This window comes from Seriola dumerili, unplaced genomic scaffold (genome assembly GCF_002260705.1).
Source record: "Seriola dumerili isolate Sdu_G_001 unplaced genomic scaffold, Sdu_1.0 BDQW01000012.1, whole genome shotgun sequence".
Taxonomy (NCBI): Eukaryota; Metazoa; Chordata; class Actinopteri; order Carangiformes; family Carangidae; genus Seriola; species Seriola dumerili.
This window is the reverse complement of record NW_019174267.1, coordinates 1,666,861-1,688,925: the sequence shown is the minus strand read 5'-3', so window position 1 is coordinate 1,688,925 and position 22,065 is coordinate 1,666,861. Positions and strand designations below refer to the sequence as shown.

Below are 22,065 nucleotides of genomic sequence, written 5' to 3'. Positions count from 1 at the left end.
AGTACTTTGTGTATTTTAAAATGTTCTCATGTTTGTGGTTTTATTATCGCTGTATTGTGTTGAATGTTTTTGTGTCCATGCTTTTGCACTATTAGTAAATTCTCAACAGGATTTGGTGTAATGGCAAAAAAAGTTGATGCATATCTGATATTCTACATACATACTTTTGGCCACATATGTATCTGTGGGTGCATATTTGTGTTTAAGTGTGTGTTGTTACCTCAGGGCTGGCGGGGCTGAGGACAGGGGGAGGAGGGGGAGTCGGGAAAGGGGGGCACAGCGGTCCTCCACACTGCAGCTTCCTCCATAAACAGAAATATTAAATCTGCACCGAGGTTCACTGACACTAATCATCATTAGACGTGTTCTCGTCTGAGCTGCTGCTGAGTGTCACAATGACAAGCGTCAGGGTGGGGGGGTCAACATCATGACCCTGATCTAGAGGAAGATACAGACTGTCTCATTTCTCTGGGACTACAGCTGTTTTTAATCCACATGTGAAACCGTCAAACATCTGTCCACGGCTGCTTTTTATTTAGTTTCAGTGTGGTTCAAATAAAACTTCGAGAATCAATATTTCTTTATTTAAGATTTAACAGCAGCTCACCTGAGCAGGTTTACCTGTGTTTCTGAGGACCTGAACGCACCACAGAGGTGTGAGTCAAACTCTAACAGAGGTGAGATCAGGACATGAAGGAACAGGAAGAGGAGCAGGAGCAGGAACAGCAGGAGCAGGAGCAGGAGGAGGAGCAGGACGAGCAGGAGGAGGAGGCAAAGACTCGACATGAAACTCCTGTTTACACATTTTCACTTCTCCGTCAGCTGATCTCATGTCACCGCTGAGGGTCAACACACGCTCAGTAAAACAAACTGCTGTCACTTCCACAGAAGAAGAAGAAGGAGGAGGAGGAGCAGGAGGAGGAGCAGGAGCAGCAGGAGCAGGAGTAGGAGCAGCAGGAGGAGGAGGAGGAGGAGCAGGAGCAGGAGGAGGAGCAGCAGGAGCAGGAGAGTGCAGACTGGAGTCTCTGAAGACTCAGTACAGACCTTTGTGTGTTTGAAGCAGCAGAGGAGGGGAGAGAGAGAGAGAGAGAGAGAGAGAGAGAGAGAGAGAGAGACTCGCAGTAACAGAGCGAGGCCTCGAAGGAGGAAGCATGCTGGGAAATCCCCTCCAGAGCAGGAAGGGCAGGGCCGTGCCAGGCACAGCGAGGGGGGTGGAGTGCAGTGGGGGGAGGGACTCTGGGAATGCTCGGTGTTTCCCAGGGAAGGTGAATCTGAACTGGAGTCAGATCTGCACAGTCACTCTGCAGAGGATGAACCCTGTGGTCGTCCTGTAGCGCCACCATCGGGACAAACCGCCGCGAGACGTCATCAGATGTTTACTGTGTCTCTGAGAACCAGGAGTGGACAGCTCCTCCTCTCAGACCAGCTCCAGGTCACTTCCTGTTTATCCACAGTCAGAGAAGATATTAAATATTCACCATCTGTGACCTTGACCTTTGACCACCAAACTCTAATCAGTTCATCCTTGAGTCCAGGTGAATGTTTGTGCCAAATGTGAGGAATCTCCCTCCAGGTGTTTCTGAGACATCGTGTCCACGAGAAAGAGATGGACGGACCAGAAAACAAAATGTCTCTGGCTGTCGCCAGCGCGGAGGCATTATAAACTGTTACTATGGCAACAAACACAACATCCCAAACAACAACAAGACAAACTTTAAACAAGACAAAGTTTAGTAAAGGGATTTTCTGTGACTGACTTTCGTGTTGAGACGCGTCTGGTTTGAAGTGAAGCTGCAGTAACTGGTTTTCTACCTGGAGGCTGAAGAAACATGTTTGTTCTCAAAGTGTTTTTATCATTATATCATTATTATCATTTCACCGTCCAGCAGTTCAAACCTTCACCTGAGGCTTCACCTGAGTCCAAGATTATTGATTAGCTCGTGGTTATTGGTTCATTTCCTGTTTATTATTGCACCCTGAGTAGAGTCTATGAAAAGGGAGCTACACGTTCAAACGTGTTTCTTCAGGTCGTACGAGCGGAAACACGAGACTCATCCAGTGAAAGTCCGTCACAAACAGACGGAGAATGTTTTCAGCGACTAGCTCGTTGCTCCTCCGTCGTTTCCTCAGGTGTGTGTTGTAGCTGCAGGTGAATGTTCATGGAGTACATATGAGAAAATAAAGCAAGCTTACTTCTGTTCTTAATTTCTTTTTTCTGTCTTTCAAAGTGACAAAATGTAACGATAAGAGAACCATTACAATCTTAACGATAACGATCCCTAGCCACCTACACACCTGTAAAGATACCTGACTGTATCTCACTCACACTCACACTCACACACACACACACACACATCCTCTGTGTGAACTGAGCTAAATAAAGTTGTTATTATTATAATAAAGTTTTTAAAGATCTTTATTCAGGATCCTGTGAACATGGACACATGAGCCGTCCAGTACAAACAGTCAGCCCTTGCTCATGGTTTCACTTTCCCCTCCCAGATTCATCCTGCTGATCCAGGAATCAAACCTGTGACAGTCTGAATTTCATCTTCCCACAGAAAACAGCAGCGTTTAAACACTGATCTGTCCGACCACCTGCTGAGGACACACTGTCCAGAACCAGAACCTCAGGAGACTCTGGAGTCCAGATTCACCTCACCAAGTCATTAGATGACGTGAGGAGCATGTTCACCGAGCTGACACGCACAGACTCAGATTTCATGAGCAGAAGTGAAAGTTGATTGTTTTTCTGTTGCTCAGTAGAGAGACGGAGAGAGAGAGAGGAAACCCTCAGCGGACCGAGGGACACGTCACTGTGGTGAGAGTGTGGACAGAGAGAGAGGAAAGTTTCCCCTGACTCATCACCGCTGCAGGAGAGGACGCAGCGACGCAGCCATGGAAAGAATAAGAGGAGGTAATTACCCAGGATGGAGTGAACCCGGACGGAGAGCTGAGTCCTCAGGATCAGGATCGGCTTCTTCCCCTTTCTGTGGAAAAACCAGAGACAGACAGAGTTAGAGCCGAGGGGAAAAACACAGAGCGTCTGGGAACTGCAGGCCTCAGGGGAGCGATCGACATTTATCTGTCCACAGAGACTCCAGAACCAGACTGGGTCCTGACCAGTACAACCAGTTAAGCTGGTCTGAGGACGAGGCCAGGTCCTCCTCATTAGAGTCACATGAATGTTAAACCACCGTGTCCCGGCTGCAGACAGGGAGACGCTGAAGCTGTTTCTACTGTCGGGCACTGTCTCATGTCCAACATGACACTGACACACAGAGCAGCTACACTTGTCTTTCCTTTATTCCCTCTCTGTGCAAACACCCAGCAAACCAACAGCTTCCAACTCCCAGTGCTGCACAGTCCCCCTCCCCAGCACCCCCACACTGCTTTTCTGCCTGGTGTGAAGGAGAGCAAAACGGATTAATAAATAAATAAACAAAAACATTTATTAATAACATCTTATCTATTTATTTCCTGTACATATGTATGTTTTTTTTGCTTTCCTCTCTGTTTCTCTCCCTCTCAACTAATCAAAATATAGATCAGTCATCTAAAATAAAAAGTGGCAGCTGTTCTCTGGAAGCACTAGGTTACGTTAGGTCTTGTTATGTCACTTTACGTTATATTAAGTCATGTCTTGTTAGAATATCACAGTGGTACCTGACATCACCAGAAAAAATGTCAGCTGATGTTATCTGACCGTGTTAGCTAGCGTTAACTAGCAAGCTAACCCTGGCTTCTGTGTTCTGTAGGCTAGCAGTCATCCTCAGGATGTTTCTGTGTACAGCCTCAGCCCTGAGCTTTCTGTCAGCTCTGCTGGTTCTCCTCCTGACACCTTTGACTGACAGCTCTTCTTCTACACGTTCACTCCTCATCCTCCGTCTGAGGTGAACGAGCTGATCCCAGAACAGATCAGTTTCCACATAAACCTACGTAAGCAGACTGTGGCCGAGTATGGAAAGAACGACAGTATGGAGGTATGGAAAGAATGAGAGAGAGAGAGGGCGAGAGAGAGAGGAAGGAAGGGAGAGAGGGAGAGAGAGGGAGAGGGAGAGAGAGAGAGGAAGGAAGGGAGAGAGGGAGAGAGAGGGAGAGAGAGGAAGGAAAGAGGGAAGAAAAACAAGGAAAGAAGAGAAGAGTTTGTGTTTGTCTAAGGTCTAAAATAAGGAACAATTACACACACATAAAATAAGGAACACACACACACACACACACACACACACACACACACACACACACTTTCCAGGTCCACTTTCAGATGACGTGTACACCCTGTTTTCAAACCCTGTACCTCTTTACAGCCAGAGACTCAGCTGGGAACACACACACACACACACACACACACACACACACACACACACACACACACACACACACACACACACACACACACACAATGACATAACAACATATAAAACATGTCATTATGGAGGTTGTTCAGAAAAAAACTGTGTTGAGAAGCAAAAAAGTGAACCTGGTTCATCTGCTGCAACGTGACGTCGCTAACATGGCTAACGTGGCTAACATGGCTAACATGGCTAACATTGTCAATGTGGCTAATGTGGTCAACATGGCTAATGAGACTAACATGCTGATGTGGTTAACAGGGGTAATGTGACTAACATGACTAATGTGACTAACATGGTTAACGTGACTAACTTGGTTAACATGGTTAACGTGACTAACTTGGTTAACATGGTTAATGTGGCTAACTCCCCACAGAGCTAACAGGGAGTCGTCTGTGAACTGTGTGTTTACATCAACAAGCTGCATGAACAGACTTCAGACAGATTGAGTCTGAAATCATCTGCTGCACAAAGCAGTTTAATCATTGACTATCTTAAGAAGTACTGTGGTGCAAGGAATTCTGGGTAAATTAAGACTTTTTTCAATGTAAAAAAAGGCCGACCCAGTCACTGCTCCAACCTCAACATGTTTGTCTTCAGGAAGAATTCAACAGTTACAGGAAGTTTTACTGAAGAGAACCAAGAGAAAGAAATATCTGACTTTCAACTTTCAAAATGAGTTAATGTGTCTGTTGTGTCTGTCGTGTGTCTGTCGTGTGTCTGTCGTGTGTCTGTTTTGTCTGTTGTGTGTCTGTCGTGTGTCTGTTGTGTGTCTGTTGCGTCAGTCGTGTGTCTGTTGTGTCAGTCGTGTGTCTGTCATGTGTCTGTTGTGTCAGTCATGTGTCTGTTGTGTCAGTCATGTGTCTGTTGTGTCAGTCATGTGTCTGTTGTGTCAGTCATGTGTCTGTTGTGTCAGTCATGTGTCTGTTGTGTCAGTCATGTGTCTGTTGTGTCAGTCATGTGTCTGTTGTGTCAGTCATGTGTCTGTTGTGTCAGTCATGTGTCTGTTGTGTCAGTCATGTGTCTGTTGTGTCAGTCATGTGTCTGTTGTGTCAGTCATGTGTCTGTTGTGTCAGTCATGTGTCTGTTGTGTCAGTCATGTGTCTGTTGTGTCAGTCATGTGTCTGTTGTGTCAGTCATGTGTCTGTTGTGTCAGTCATGTGTCTGTTGTGTCAGTCATGTGTCTGTTGTGTCAGTCATGTGTCTGTTGTGTCAGTCATGTGTCTGTTGTGTCAGTCATGTGTCTGTTGTGTCAGTCATGTGTCTGTTGTGTCAGTCATGTGTCTGTTGTGTCAGTCATGTGTCTGTTGTGTCAGTCATGTGTCTGTTGTGTCAGTCATGTGTCTGTTGTGTCAGTCATGTGTCTGTTGTGTCAGTCATGTGTCTGTTGTGTCAGTCATGTGTCTGTTGTGTCAGTCATGTGTCTGTTGTGTCAGTCATGTGTCTGTTGTGTCAGTCATGTGTCTGTTGTGTCAGTCATGTGTCTGTTGTGTCAGTCATGTGTCTGTTGTGTCAGTCATGTGTCTGTTGTGTCAGTCATGTGTCTGTTGTGTCAGTCATGTGTCTGTTGTGTCAGTCATGTGTCTGTTGTGTCAGTCATGTGTCTGTTGTGTCAGTCATGTGTCTGTTGTGTCAGTCATGTGTCTGTTGTGTCAGTCATGTGTCTGTTGTGTCAGTCATGTGTCTGTTGTGTCAGTCATGTGTCTGTTGTGTCAGTCATGTGTCTGTTGTGTCAGTCATGTGTCTGTTGTGTCAGTCATGTGTCTGTTGTGTCAGTCATGTGTCTGTTGTGTCAGTCATGTGTCTGTTGTGTCAGTCATGTGTCTGTTGTGTCAGTCATGTGTCTGTTGTGTCAGTCATGTGTCTGTTGTGTCAGTCATGTGTCTGTTGTGTCAGTCATGTGTCTGTTGTGTCAGTCATGTGTCTGTTGTGTCAGTCATGTGTCTGTTGTGTCAGTCATGTGTCTGTTGTGTCAGTCATGTGTCTGTTGTGTCAGTCATGTGTCTGTTGTGTCAGTCATGTGTCTGTTGTGTCAGTCATGTGTCTGTTGTGTCAGTCATGTGTCTGTTGTGTCAGTCATGTGTCTGTTGTGTCAGTCATGTGTCTGTTGTGTCAGTCATGTGTCTGTTGTGTCAGTCATGTGTCTGTTGTGTCAGTCATGTGTCTGTTGTGTCAGTCATGTGTCTGTTGTGTCAGTCATGTGTCTGTTGTGTCAGTCATGTGTCTGTTGTGTCAGTCATGTGTCTGTTGTGTCAGTCATGTGTCTGTTGTGTCAGTCATGTGTCTGTTGTGTCAGTCATGTGTCTGTTGTGTCAGTCATGTGTCTGTTGTGTCAGTCATGTGTCTGTTGTGTCAGTCATGTGTCTGTTGTGTCAGTCATGTGTCTGTTGTGTCAGTCATGTGTCTGTTGTGTCAGTCATGTGTCTGTTGTGTCAGTCATGTGTCTGTTGTGTCAGTCATGTGTCTGTTGTGTCAGTCATGTGTCTGTTGTGTCAGTCATGTGTCTGTTGTGTCAGTCATGTGTCTGTTGTGTCAGTCATGTGTCTGTTGTGTCAGTCATGTGTCTGTTGTGTCAGTCATGTGTCTGTTGTGTCAGTCATGTGTCTGTTGTGTCAGTCATGTGTCTGTTGTGTCAGTCATGTGTCTGTTGTGTCAGTCATGTGTCTGTTGTGTCAGTCATGTGTCTGTTGTGTCAGTCATGTGTCTGTTGTGTCAGTCATGTGTCTGTTGTGTCAGTCATGTGTCTGTTGTGTCAGTCATGTGTCTGTTGTGTCAGTCATGTGTCTGTTGTGTCAGTCATGTGTCTGTTGTGTCAGTCATGTGTCTGTTGTGTCAGTCATGTGTCTGTTGTGTCAGTCATGTGTCTGTTGTGTCAGTCATGTGTCTGTTGTGTCAGTCATGTGTCTGTTGTGTCAGTCATGTGTCTGTTGTGTCAGTCATGTGTCTGTTGTGTCAGTCATGTGTCTGTTGTGTCAGTCATGTGTCTGTTGTGTCAGTCATGTGTCTGTTGTGTCAGTCATGTGTCTGTTGTGTCAGTCATGTGTCTGTTGTGTCAGTCATGTGTCTGTTGTGTCAGTCATGTGTCTGTTGCAGGAGGTTAGTGAGGAACGTTGTGTGGAGATAATGAAGCAGTTGTCTGTGAGCTGCTTCATCTCTTCATCACGACTGTTTGAATTAAAGTTCATTAAACTCTGTTTTTAGTTCCTCTGTTGATCTGATTAAAACAAGAACAATAACTTTCTTTATTCATCACAAATATTTTCCTCTTTAATCTCGTCAGAGAGTGAAATCTGAGAGGAGGAGTCTTTCACTAACAATCATCTTCATCTTCTTCATCATCATCAGTAACAGAGTCTGTAGTTTGATGTGAGATATGTTTCCTTCATCTGCACCTTCCCTGAAACATCTGAGCTGATCAATCTGATCTACAAATGAAGACTAATCACAACCCGGACCATTAACGAACTGATCAACCAAGTCTCAAACGTTTTGACACTTTGCAATAATCAATAAACTAAAAACATGGAGCCGACAGTAGAAACACGTCTGATCTGTGAACAGTGAACAAATAAACCACAGCTGCTGCTGATGACTGAGCTCTGCCCCCAGACCTCCTCCAGACAGAGTGAGCAGGTGTGACAGAGTGAGCAGGTGTGACAGAGTGAGCAGGTGTGACAGAGTGAGACAGAGTGAGGAGGTGTGACAGAGTGAGCAGGTGTGACAGAGTGAGCAGGTGAGACAGAGTGTGACAGAGTGAGCAGGTGTGACAGAGTGAGCAGGTGTGACAGAGTGTGACAGAGTGAGCAGGTGTGACAGAGTGAGCAGGTGTGACAGAGTGTGACAGAGTGAGCAGGTGTGACAGAGTGAGCAGGTGTGACAGAGTGAGGAGGTGTGACAGAGTGTGACAGAGTGAGCAGGTGTGACAGAGTGAGCAGGTGTGACAGAGTGTGACAGAGTGAGCAGGTGTGACAGAGTGAGGAGGTGTGACAGAGTGTGACAGAGTGAGCAGGTGTGACAGAGTGAGCAGGTGTGACAGAGTGTGACAGAGTGAGCAGGTGTGACAGAGTGAGCAGGTGTGACAGAGTGTGACAGAGTGAGCAGGTGTGACAGAGTGAGCAGGTGTGACAGAGTGTGACAGAGTGAGCAGGTGTGACAGAGTGTGACAGAGTGAGCAGGTGTGACAGAGTGTGACAGAGTGAGCAGGTGTGACAGAGTGTGACAGAGTGAGCAGGTGTGACAGAATGTGACAGAGTGAGCAGGTGTGACAGAATGTGACAGAGTGAGCAGGTGTGACAGAATAAACAGGTGTTCTTACGCCACGTCTTCGTAGAAGCTCTCCAGCTCGTCCCTCTGCTCGGCCAGAGACGAGTCCAGGTCCAGGTAGTTTCCATTAGGAGACAACTGAAGGGTGCACTCCTCCAACTGAGAGACAGACAGGTGAGACAGGTGAGACAGGTGAGAGAGAGAGATGTATGAATATGAATGAACTCACATGTACAGTCTAATAATAAACCTCTTCATGAGGAACAGCTGAAGGTGTTACAGGACTTCTGAGGACCTACTAAATAAAGATTTAATGATGAATGGATGACGTTAACCCCCCAGCACTAAAACAATATAACTCTGCATGAGCTCAGATCAGCAGATCTATCATCTCTACATCAAACTGTTTATAAAATCATTAAACTAACGAATGAAACAGGTGATAAACAACATTAAGATACACTTTACAAGTGTTGACTGAAGTCAGTGTGTGTTCACAGTGATCATGACACATAAACACAACCAGCACTCACAGAACCTGTTCTACACACCTTAGTCTTCACAGTCACACAGATGAATATCCACACACTGCAGGCGCTGACGCTCACACAGTTTCAACAAGGTCCATTTTAGACTTTTTAAGACTTTTTAAAACCTTCATGAGTGAAATTTAAAACTGGTTTCACGTCCAAACTGGTAAAAAAGTAGAAAGGATATAAAAGAAAATCTTAGTCCGAGAATTACCTGCAAACTAAAGGAATGAATTTATTCACATTCACAAAATAACGCCACAACAACTCAACTATCTGATGCCCATCAACTACTGTGAGCGAGAGAGGAAATACAACATATGAAACGCAACTACAGCGAACCCAAACCAAACATCAAGAAGCGCGACAGAAGTAGCGTTAAATAAACGTAACGTAACATTTAAGACCTGAACATAAAACCTTTACGTTTTTGAGACTTTTCAAGGAATAAAATTCCGATTTTTAAATGTGAGACTTTTTTAGACTTTTTAAGACTCTGAGGAAACCCTGAGCTGAAGAGACACAACTGAGTCTGTTCACATGGAGTCAGTCTGCCTCATTACCAGCAGCTGAATCAGCTGTGATCAGCTGTGATCACTTCCTGTCTGCAGTGTATCATCATGTTTTACTGTGAAACTGAAGAAACTTAGAAACAGGATGATTCTCTACCAAGTTCTGCAGACTCTATTTCTCTGGAGCTTTATTCTGGAGGGACAGCAGAGATGATGACATCATCAGGAAGTGATGTCACACTGAAGCAGATCAACATGTAAAAACTAGTATCTGTTTTGCATCACTGATGAAACATGTTGATGTGTCACTTTCTCATTTGTCTATTTCATCATGAGGCTGGTAAGTGTATATTTATGTTTTCCTTTTCTTTACTTCACTATCAGTTTATTCTATTAATTCTATTAATAATTCTATTGTATTTTATTTATTTGATAATTTATATGATTGTGTTTTCGGCGGAACATTGAAAATGTCAATAAAACCTGATGAATTGTTATAAAATGACACGTGAAGTCCACTGCTGCTCATCACTGTGGTTTCTAATGAGCTCTAATGAGGCAGAGGAAGGTCGTTACTCTGATGCTGTGTGTTAATTACAGGCTGCGTATGAACTAGTAACTGGTGGATGTTGATCCAGCAGGAACAGACTCAGTTAATGACCTCAGTCATATTAATGTTGTATACTGTATATTTCTTCTCCTGTTCTGAGCTCAGCTCAGAGCGTCTGTCCCTCAGAGTGTCTGTCCCTCAGAGCGTCTGTCCCTCAGAGCGTCTGTCCCTCAGAGCGTCTGTCCCTCAGAGCGTCTGTCCCTCAGAGCGTCTGTCCCTCAGTGTCTGTGTCTGTCCCTCAGAGTGTCTGTCCCTCAGAGCGTCTGTCCCTCAGTGTCTGTGTCTGTCCCTCAGAGTGTCTGTCAGTCTCTGCTGGTTTATTTCTGAACATGAGTCCATGTGTCCACATTATTTCACCAGTGCAGCATGTTGTGGGATCTGTGCAGCAGAGCGGACAGTGAGATAAACTGTGAGTCTATTTATATCTGAGGCAGCAGCTGTAGCTGAGGACTGTGACTCATGTTCAGGTATGAAGCTGCAAACCAGAAGGAAAACAATCCGGTCTGACGGTGACGGGCCGCCGCTCTGAACCTGCACGGTCACATTCTTTTGACAGAGAGAGAGTGTGTGTGTGTGTGTGTGTGTGTTTATGTGAAGCCTGAGGTGGCACAGGACCAACACATGACATCACCTCCATGTTTTGAACGAACGAGCCACGGTTGTTCTTGACCTTGAGTTTTTATTGGCTGATGTCAGAGTCAGAGCGACGTCATCAAACTGATTTAATCTTTTAAAGGATGAATTCACCTCCTTCGTCATGTCATACTCATTCTATGTATTTATATTCTTTATATTTAGACTTTTCTATAATATTTCTTCACATTTTTATGGAAAATATTTTATTTAAATGTTTCTCTGTATATTTCATCTCTCTGCTGCAGAACTCACTAGTTTCATCTTTGTTTATATTTCTTTTCTACTTTGTTTATTGTTATGAACCAAAACAAATTCCTCTTACTTTTAAAACCTTCTTGGCAATAAACAGACAGTAACCTGCAGTTATTAATGATTATCATGGGGGTCCTGTCTGCGGACTGAAGGTGGAACAGTTTAAAACCCTTCTTAAAACATCAGGAAATAGTGTAGTTTAATCTATAATTATGTCTCATATTTTATATGTTGGTCAAATGTTTTGTCATCATTTGTGAACTTTAGCAAAGAGATAAATGTGGAACCTCCCTCTGAAACAGTACGAGTAAAGTAAAAGTACCTCAAAACTATAGAAGAGTGAGTAAAAGTACTCTGATGATTCATGTTCAGCTGTTTCTGTGAAGCTGGATGTGACATGAGAGCGTGTCTTTACTTCTGATGAACTGGAACCAGTTTCCTGGAGCTACGACGTCACTGAGGATCAAACACAGGAGCGTCATTGTTTCTGCTCATACAGACCGGTCACGGTCTGTCCCCATGACAACAGCTGAGCACAGGGATCCAGACAGTCCACGACATGGAGGACAACAGCTCCTGTCCAACAGGCTAACAGTTTCCCTCCGCTTCCAGTCTCTGTGCTAAGCTAGGCTAAAAACATCTCTGGACTGGACACACACACATGAAACCAACATCCATCTGAATATTCATCATTACTGTTTAAAGCCTGAAACAGCCTGACGGTCAGACTGTTCCTGCAGCAACAGTCTGTTCACTTCTTATCAACACGCTGCTGTTAGTATTGCATCCGTCCATCCATCCATCAGCTTATCTCCTGTTTACAGGTCCCACCCTTTTCCTCCACAATCACTCTGCTCGGCCCAAACCCTCAGTGAGGGAGGAGGAGGAGGAGGAGGAGGAGGAGGAGGAGGAGGAGGGAAACTAGAGCAGAGAACCAGGAACTGTGCAGAAGTCTGAGGACTCACGTCTCAAGACTGATCATATCACATCCCTGCATCAAACAGGGGGGGCGTGGCCTGCGGGTCGAGCCCCAGGGCATGATGGGAACAATTAGGGGGTCAGTGGAGGAATGTAATCTAGTGGGACCGCTGCTCTCTGGTCTTTATCTGATCCTGCAGATTCCAACAGGCTCCGAACGCCTCGCGGCCGGCTGGAGTCTCCTGTGTGTGGCTCAGCTGTGGAGGGAAATCTCTGCTTTGATCTGAAGCATCTGTTCAAACACATCTGGATAAAACTCTGAATAAAGTCGTGTTGCCGCGGGGATAACGAGGCCATGACAGGCCGTGAGCGTGTTCCAACACAGACCGCTGAGTAACGACCTGCTCATCCTTCCTTTAATGAAGACGCTGCTGTGACTGTGTGTGTGTGTGTGTGTGCGTGCGTGCGTGTGTGTGTGTGTGAGAGAGTGTGTGAGTGTGTGTGTCTTTATCTCGGTCCTGAACTTCAGCCTCACAGATAACTGAGGAATGAAGCTAAAACGAAGAATGACTGACTCATGTGTCACTGTGGTGTGACTGTGCTGAGTTAGCCTGCAGAGCACGGAGCTGCGTTCACTTCCTGTTTGGGAAACTCAACGCCATGCATGGATACAGCACAAACAGAAGCATCATGGCTGAGTCAACCACAGGAAACTTCATTCTGTGTTTCCACTCTGACTTATTCTGTCCAACATCTTCACTCTCTCACTCCGATCAGCAGCAACTTTAATTACTGTAATAATAATAACTGTACATTAGGTACAGATCTCAGGTCTGCTTGAGTATTTCCATTGATTCTCCCTCACAGCTGTAAACACAGTGAAGGTTTCACTGCACCACACGATCAGTTAATAACATCTGATCAGTTCTTAAACTAAACCAGCTGCTGACTTCAAATATATTTCTGCTCAGCAATAAGTCTCAGTGTGTCTGTCTCAGTCCTCAGACCAGCACCGGACACACAGAGCTTTTCACCTGGGAAAAACCCACCAATCAGAGGACAGATGACGGTGAACAGAAACAAACACCAGACTCAGCTCGTCCACACGAGAAACGTTTCCTTATGAACAGAGAACCAGAACCTGCAGGCTGAGTCTGAGCACAGGGATGAAGCTACACAACACTCCACCTGCTGCTCACACACACTCATCCATCAGTAATGATAACATGTGTAATAATACACCAATGAGAGGGGCTACTCTGCTGCACAGCTGTCAGGACCTGTCCTGACCTGGAGTTCAGGAAGTCAAACATCTGGATCCCTCCTCCACCTCTGGCTCTACAGTCCAGATCTGAGTGTGAGGTCAGACCTTAAAGACAGGACCCAGAACTTCAGTTTGGTGGATCCATCACATGAAAATGAGAATAACTGTCTGACTGGTTCAGGGTTGACCCAACTGTCTGAGCACAGTTTTGTCCAGTTGCAGTATTTTTCCTGACGCATGTGTTAGCGGCTTTGGGCTAAATGCTAACATCAGAATGTTCAGCATGTTTACCATCAGCTGAGTTTAGCATGTTAGCATGCTAACATCTACCATTTATTTTAAGTGTGGATGTCATCTGATGGTTCCAGGTCTCAGGTTTTAGTAGATTTAATATTTGCAGGTTCTGGATAAAACACTTTGTGATGAGTATTTTCAATCATTAGCTACAAACCAAAGTTACACCATCAGCAGATTAATGAACTTTAACATCCACAGAGTCATGCTGCTCAACAGCATGTCAGTGAACGCAGCACTGACCTGAGGGTTGGTTCAGTGAGGACATTTAAAACATTTAAATAGAGTGAACCACTGTGGTACAGGAGGATCACACACCAGCAGCTGATCCAGAACTCTGCTGCCTCCGTCCAGGACCGTCCACACCTCTCAGGTGGTCAGGGACAGGTCCGCCCACTGTCCCCAGAGTCCACACTAATGATGGACAGGCCTTCAGACCTGCTCCAACTCAGACTGAAAACTTTTCTATTTGCCACATTTCAGTTAAAGTTGGTATCTTTCACTGTGATCAAACACTATGTTTAAATCTTCTGCTTCACTTCATGTTTAGCTCTTCTCTTCAGACCCTGATCAGCTGTTTGTGTCTTAATGTCTTTGTCTTTTGAATTGTCTTGTTATAGAAAAAAGACTTTGAATAAGCTGATTCCAAACTCCATTTAAAAAATTAGCAATTTAATATGAAAATAATGTAAATCGAGTGTTCAGGTAAATCCGGCACCAAGCAGCTTGAACACCTGTATCGATTACAGCATCGATTACTCTGTTAAACATGACTTTAACTGAATGTACTGGATGTTTCTCATGTTCATGTGTGACAGTTAACTTCTTCAGCACTTCTAGCCTCTCTCTACCTGACCAGGTAAACAGCGATTCATTAAATCCCCTGAATTTCAAACGCAGTTTGGTGTTTTACCTTCAGCTTGAAGGAAAGTTTCAACAACAACTTTTAACCATTTGTAACTTTCGCGGTTATTTTTTGGTCAGTAACAGTTAGTCGGTCAGTAAATACAGACTCTTTACTGTAGTTTAAAGTTATTTAAAGTCTTGTTTTCTATCATTTTCCCCGCGAGTCGTCCTCCAGCTCGAGAGTGTTGTGTCTCAGCTCAGCGGTAGTTTAACAGTCTGGAGGTCCAACCGGCTCAAAGTTAAAACATTAACCGACATGGCTGCTCATCGTCCCGCAGGTGTTCCCACCGGTGACCCACCTTCAGCGGCGCCTCCAGCAGCTTGTGTATCCCGGCGATCTGCTCACTGAGCGGCAGGTTCTCCTCCACGTTCAGCGTCGGAGGTCTCCGAGGTTCGGGGAAGTTTGTGCAGATAAACGGATCCGAGTCCTCCAGGTACTGGAGCCGGCAGGTGATGGAGGCCATGGCCGTGTGACCGCAAAGCAACTGCGGCTAAAAGTGTGTGGGTGTCTCGGTGTAGGTCCGCGCTCCACGGAGAGAGGATTTAACTGAGCAGTCACGGCTCCTGGCTGCTCCGCCACCGGACCCGTGACGCTACTGTGGATGTACACAAGCACATCCGGTCCCACCTTTCAAAATTAATACAAATACTATATTTACCATATAAATCAAAATCAGTTCAATACATTTGAGTTATTCGGGTGTTATCCAGATAAATGAACGTGGACGAATCATTAATGGACATTCTGACTAAATATTCAAGCCAGCACTTAATGTCATACCTTTATTTTGAAGGCTACATCACAGAACATCCGGTTTGATGGACGATGACTTGATGGTGGACGGTCCAGTAGTGACATCATGTGAGTCCAGCATGGAAACAAAGCGAACAGCAGCATGACGTCATGACCAGGAGTCAGGAAACACTGAGGAGTGAAGCTGTTCTGAGCGCAGCTAATAATAACACACGAAGAAGAAGTGTAAGACTACTGAGAGCTACAGGAGTCCTGGTGAACAGGTGGTGGAGGAGCAGCGCCCTCTGGTGGCGGAACCACTGCAGTACAGCGGCGGGAACTTTGGATCCAGATAATAAGATGGATCTGATGGAGGGAAATGTTTATCCTTGGAGGTGAGCGCCATTATAGTTGTGGCCCAAGATTTTCATACAGTGAAAGGAAATAAAAGTGTTTAGTCAGTGTTTATAGAGAGGGCGGGCCAATCAGTGCCGTGCATGTCGGTAGAGCTTGGTGTTCATTGGTCAGCGCGCTGAGTCGCTCAAACTAGAGCAGTAGTCGCAGTTTGAGCGGGTAAAGGTGCTACTCAGGTAAAATGGCGTCTCTACAGAGCAATACAACAAAAACAGAACAATTCAATCTTCACCACAAAGTAAGAGAAATAGTTCTGTGCAGCTCGTTAAACCAGCCTGATCAATGGATGTCGTCAGAAACAGGGTCAGACAGGTGTAGCACAAAACAAGTCTCTGTGGGTCTTCCTCTCTTCATCCGTGTATCTCACGCATCTTTAAAAAAAAATTACAAATAATTTGGCAAACAATTGTAGGCATGGATCTGTGGTGGTTATTAGGGTGGTCACTAATGAACAGTTCATACCACATTTAAACAAGTAATAGTAATGTGTGATGTCACTATGAGCTCACCCGGTCTCATCCTCAGTAACATCAGGAGATGATGAGGGACCCACTCTCTGTGGCTGTTTCTCAAACTAAGGGCCATGTGTTTCATGATGTTAAGCTTTGCTAAGTATTTGATTTATTTGATAGATATAATGTCATATGACATTGTAGGTATAATGATTAATTTATGCTATTGATTAATTCATGTTATACAATGCAATTATGCTCCAAGCTAGATTCCTCGCTGACTGCCTTCGATCTAAACAACTGCTGATATAAACTTAAACCATTCTTAAACCGTTGTGTTCACCTTTCTCTTGAAAGAAATCAGTTAGGAGTTGTTTTTCCTCAGCTTTTTTCTCTTTCCTTTCTTTCTTTTCATTTTTGTGACCCCGATTTCCCTTTCTTGGAGAAAGACATGACTGTCATGGTGCAAATGAGCGCTTCAGCTTCATTAGCATACACTCAACTCATGATTAGCTGCGTTACTGTTTTGGGGAATCCTCTGCAGGGATGGACTAAACCATTTTGCGCCTCCTGTAAGGGGTGACAGTGAGTGACACTATGTTTTTATATACAAAGGTCAGTCACTCAAACGTTTTATTCAGCCAATTTAAAGTTACTTATGACATTAATTACTTAGAAATAAAAACATGCCAAGAACAACTTTTCATCCCAGGCTTTTCGAGGGCACTCCACCCTCGGGGCTTTGGGGCTCCTGGGTACTCAGTCCAACTTTTCCTCCCGACTCTATCTCTGTGGTTGTTGTGTGTCTGTGGTTGTTGTGTCTCTGTGGTTGTTGTGTCTCTGTGGTTGTTGTGTCTCTGTGGTTGTTGTGTCTCTGTGGTTGTTGTGTCTCTGTGGTTGTTGTGTCTCTGTGGTTGTTGTGTCTCTGTGGTTGTTGTGTCTCTGTGGTTGTTGTGTCTCTGTGGTTGTTGTGTCTCTGTGGTTGTTGTGTCTCTGTGGTTGTTGTGTCTCTGTGGTTGTTGTGTCTCTGTGGTTGTTGTGTCTCTGTGGTTGTTGTGTCTCTGTGGTTGTTGTGTCTCTGTGGTTGTTGTGTCTCTGTGGTTGTTGTGTCTCTGTGGTTGTTGTGTCTCTGTGGTTGTTGTGTCTCTGTGGTTGTTGTGTCTCTGTGGTTGTTGTGTCTCTGTGGTTGTTGTGTCTCTGTGGTTGTTGTGTCTCTGTGGTTGTTGTGTCTCTGTGGTTGTTGTGTCTCTGTGGTTGTTGTGTCTCTGTGGTTGTTGTGTCTCTGTGGTTGTTGTGTCTCTGTGGTTGTTGTGTCTCTGTGGTTGTTGTGTCTCTGTGGTTGTTGTGTCTCTGTGGTTGTTGTGTCTCTGTGGTTGTTGTGTCTCTGTGGTTGTTGTGTCTCTGTGGTTGTTGTGTCTCTGTGGTTGTTGTGTCTCTGTGGTTGTTGTGTCTCTGTGGTTGTTGTGTCTCTGTGGTTGTTGTGTCTCTGTGGTTGTTGTGTCTCTGTGGTTGTTGTGTCTCTGTGGTTGTTGTGTCTCTGTGGTTGTTGTGTCTCTGTGGTTGTTGTGTCTCTGTGGTTGTTGTGTCTCTGTGGTTGTTGTGTCTCTGTGGTTGTTGTGTCTCTGTGGTTGTTGTGTCTCTGTGGTTGTTGTGTCTCTGTGGTTGTTGTGTCTCTGTGGTTGTTGTGTCTCTGTGGTTGTTGTGTCTCTGTGGTTGTTGTGTCTCTGTGGTTGTTGTGTCTCTGTGGTTGTTGTGTCTCTGTGGTTGTTGTGTCTCTGTGGTTGTTGTGTCTCTGTGGTTGTTGTGTCTCTGTGGTTGTTGTGTCTCTGTGGTTGTTGTGTCTCTGTGGTTGTTGTGTCTCTGTGGTTGTTGTGTCTCTGTGGTTGTTGTGTCTCTGTGGTTGTTGTGTCTCTGTGGTTGTTGTGTCTCTGTGGTTGTTGTGTCTCTGTGGTTGTTGTGTCTCTGTGGTTGTTGTGTCTCTGTGGTTGTTGTGTCTCTGTGGTTGTTGTGTCTCTGTGGTTGTTGTGTCTCTGTGGTTGTTGTGTCTCTGTGGTTGTTGTGTCTCTGTGGTTGTTGTGTCTCTGTGGTTGTTGTGTCTCTGTGGTTGTTGTGTCTCTGTGGTTGTTGTGTCTCTGTGGTTGTTGTGTGTCTGTGGTTGTTGTGTCTCTGTGTGTGACACAGTGCATAGTCACAAACAGCCCTTCAGACTTCCTGCTGTCGACCGCAGTCTTTACAGGATCAGATTTAAATGTTGTCAATCATGGAGCCAGTCATTCAAACATCTAGTGACAGAGCAGAACCTGAACAGAACCTGATGGTCTCATCACTTCCTTTTTCAGCCCAAAACTCAGGAAGTATCCACTGATCCGCTGAGATTCACCAGTCTTTTTCCTCTTCAGTGTTTTCCTTGAAATAGTCGATGTAACATCTGTCTGCAGTTTGTGTTTGATCCAGCAGGTGGAGCTGTTCCTCTACATCTGGACTCTGGAGTTGCAGTGAGATTGCATAAGAGGAGTGATGAAACAAGCTGAAACACGCACACACTCACACACACACACACACACACACACACACACACACACACACACACACTCTCACACACACACACACACACACACACACACACACACACACACACACACACACACACACACACACACACACACACACACACACACACACACACAGAGACTTTGGCCAAACTGATAATAAAGACCAGTTTATTGGTTGTTTCCTGTCAGTCAGTCATGGTGACAGTGAGCAGTGACACATCAGACACCAAACACCAGGTTTAAACAATATCCTGTTCCCAACAGCCAATCAGTTACCATGACAACGACATCAGTAAACTAAATCAATCTTATGTTAAAGAAGAAATTCAAACATTCAAATAATAACAGAAAACCTATCAGCTGTTATTTTTAATCAGCTGTATATAAAGGTAATGTCTAGGACAGAACACCTTTATGTCCATGTTACCTGAAGCGAAGACGAACCTGTGATTTAAACCTGCAGTCGGATCAGAGGAATGGACTTCCTGTCTGTGACTTCCTGTCTGTGACTTCCTGTCTGTGACTTCCTGTGAGTTGGTTCTGGGGCTGTAGATGTGTTCTGGTGGACCTGCAGCCTCTTCATCCAGCTGATCTGAGGACACTCATCAGATCTTCAAAAGAGACAGAAACCTGTTCAGTCACATAACTTCGATCTGACCTCTGACCTCTGAGGTGAGAACTGGACCTGATGGGGGTTTTGGCTCTGCAGGGCTGAATGGGCCCAACGGTGACGGGATGATTCATGACGTTTCCGTCATGCTGCCGAGAGCCACGGTTACCACGGTTACTGGCTCTGACTCCATCCCAGAGTTTCAACAACGTGAACGTTTGCAGCTGTTTCTGTTTGGCCGTCCTCGCTCTGCTGCTCCGTCTGAAGTTTTTTAACTTCTCTGAGCTCCACCCAGCTGGACTGTAACAGTCTCACTGGGACTGAACCAGTACCATCAGCAGAACCGCAGCCTTCTGTACTGGTGACCACACACTCCCAGAGGAGACTCAGCAGTTTCTCTCTGCTTCTCCAACACGTTCACATCCATCAGGTTAAACTCTGGTCACTGAGCTCTGAGCCTCCTCCACCTGCCGCCTCCACAATGACTCAACTTGTCCAGGTGTGTTACCAGGTTCTCCTCGTTTCCTCCGCTCCTTCACTACCTTGACTTGTCTCCTAAAGGACAGGAGGAAAGGGAAGGAGAGAGAAGAGAGCTGAGACAAAGTTACTGTCACTAAAAATAAATACATCTCTGCTTTCTGTGGTTTATGAGAGTGATAGGTACAGAAGGAGAGGAGGTTGTAAGGAAGGAAGGAAAGGAGATAATAAAGGGAAGAAGTAGTAAAAGGAAGGAGTAAATAAAGGGAATGAGAAGGCAGGGAGGAAAGAGGTGAAAGAAGGAAAAGGAGGTAGGGAAGGAAAGGAGAAAAGGTGGTAAGGAAGCTAATGAGCGTGTAGGAAAGGAAAGAAGGAAGTAAGAAAGGCAAAGAAAATGAGAGTGTGATGGAGGAATCGAGGAAACAAGGAAGGTAACGAGCTATAAATGTTTATCGGGTTCAGATTCAGTCAAATCTCTCACCTGGTCGTCATGGTGACCTTTCTTCCTCATGGTGTGGTTTCATGACCCTGGTCTTATCTCAGCTGTTTCACTGATCTGATCCTGGACCAGCTTCTGACCCTGCTGACACCTGGGCAGGTGACCACTGACTCCATGATGGTGTGTTCAGAGACAGTGTTTGATTTGCTGACATTATATGTTGGACACTGAAGCGTCCTTGAACGCACCACGCAGGAGAGATTTAAAACGGCTCCTGTCTCCTGGTCAAAGTGACAGAGGACGGCCGGGACAGACAGACACAAGTGAAACACATCAGGGCGGGGCAGACAATCAGAGGCGGGAAAACTAGATAAAGACAGGAAGTACAACAATCAACAGACAGGAAACAGGAAGAGGTGATCATGACAAAGAATTTGATGTTTAATGGACAAAATTAGCAGCTGATGTGATTTAAAATTTGAATGAGTTAATTATTTTAGCAGCTAAAGTTACTGACATCTGTCACGTTTCATTCAGTCTTCTTTGTTCGTGCCTGAACTACGCAGGTTTCCAGCAGGTAACGCAACCGCCATGTTTAATCTGTGACGGCCACAGTTCAACCTCCAGCTGTTGAAACAGATTAATTGTTGAGATTAACAGAAGAATCTGTGTTTTCATGAACCTCCAGCTTCTCGCTGCTCCGTGCTGAGCCAGCACTTCCAGCCAAATCACCCCGTGAGCGAGCGTGACACATCAACTCCAGCTGTTTCACAACCTCTGTATCCAGAGAAGACCAAAATACACTCAGTGATCAGATAAACTGACAGCAGTGAGCCCAGCGTCCTCTGGAAGGGGGGGGGCGTTATGCAAGCTGCGAGCTGTGTGGGGAGGACAGGACAAGAGTGATGGACGGCCTGCAAACTCTGGACGGACCCCCAGCCCCACGACCTCCACCCACAGAGGCCCTTAGTGCCGGGGGCGTGGGGGGGTGTATGGTCTGTGGTTAAAGTGGATTCATGACTGTAATGGACGGTTCAGACAGAGAATCTGTTTCCATGTTCACCTGCAACAAACTGCTCATCACAGGTGATTTACCTGGACCAATCATATCTACATATTTATACTTGATTTAACCAGGAAGTCACACTGAGATCAAGAGCTCATTTACAGGTGAGACCTGCAGAGGCATTAGATAAATAAATAAAGAAAATGATAAAATTATATAAGAAATATAAATGATTTAAATCTAGATTCAGATGTTTTCATACAAACACGTGTTTCTATCACCAGAGATCAGAGTCTGTATTTAAATACAAACTGATCAATGGGAACATGACTGAGTATTCACTTCCTCGCCGAGTTAGACGCTCTGGATTCCAACACTGTCGTTACCATGGCGATGCACATGCATGAATTTGGGGGTAGAGCTTCTGGAGGAGCACAGAGGGGAGGGGTGTATTTGTTTTGCTGTTGAGTCCAAATATTAACAGTTTCTTTCTGCAGCACCTCTCACTCTACCTTTACTTTATTATTGTAACCATGACGACAGAGGTCCCCTGACTTGAACTAATTATTTGAACCCAAACCACCAGCTCTCTCCCTACAGTGCAGCAGATAATGTATCATCATCTTTCAACTGTGGACACAAGCACCAAAACTGGATGTTTTTCCCTCTGGGGCCATTCATTTGAAAAATCCCATTCGTCACTTTAAATTTCAAGATGGCCGCCAAGCACAGGAAACATATTTAACCACAGGTTTTCACACACCAAGACAATCCTGTTTTAGTCTCTGAAGACGTCAAATTCACAACTCTTACATTTCTTTCTTCATTTGTGCAATTTATAAAGT

General features: G+C 45.1%; 1 protein-coding gene across 1 annotated transcript in view; it reads right to left on the bottom strand.

Moving 5' to 3' along the window:
* The window catches only part of LOC111225269 (FH1/FH2 domain-containing protein 1-like), a 45,967-nt gene extending 30,907 nt beyond the window's left edge, over positions 1-15,060 (bottom strand). The window contains exons 1-3 of the mRNA XM_022750041.1: positions 14,837-15,060; positions 8,668-8,774; positions 2,926-2,990 (exon numbers count right to left, since the gene is read on the bottom strand). Coding sequence (XP_022605762.1) covers positions 2,926-2,990; positions 8,668-8,774; positions 14,837-15,001 — 337 coding nt within the window. The 5' untranslated portion in view covers positions 15,002-15,060. The remainder of the gene's footprint in view (positions 1-2,925; positions 2,991-8,667; positions 8,775-14,836) is intronic.
* Positions 15,061-22,065: the final 7,005 nt, after the last annotated feature.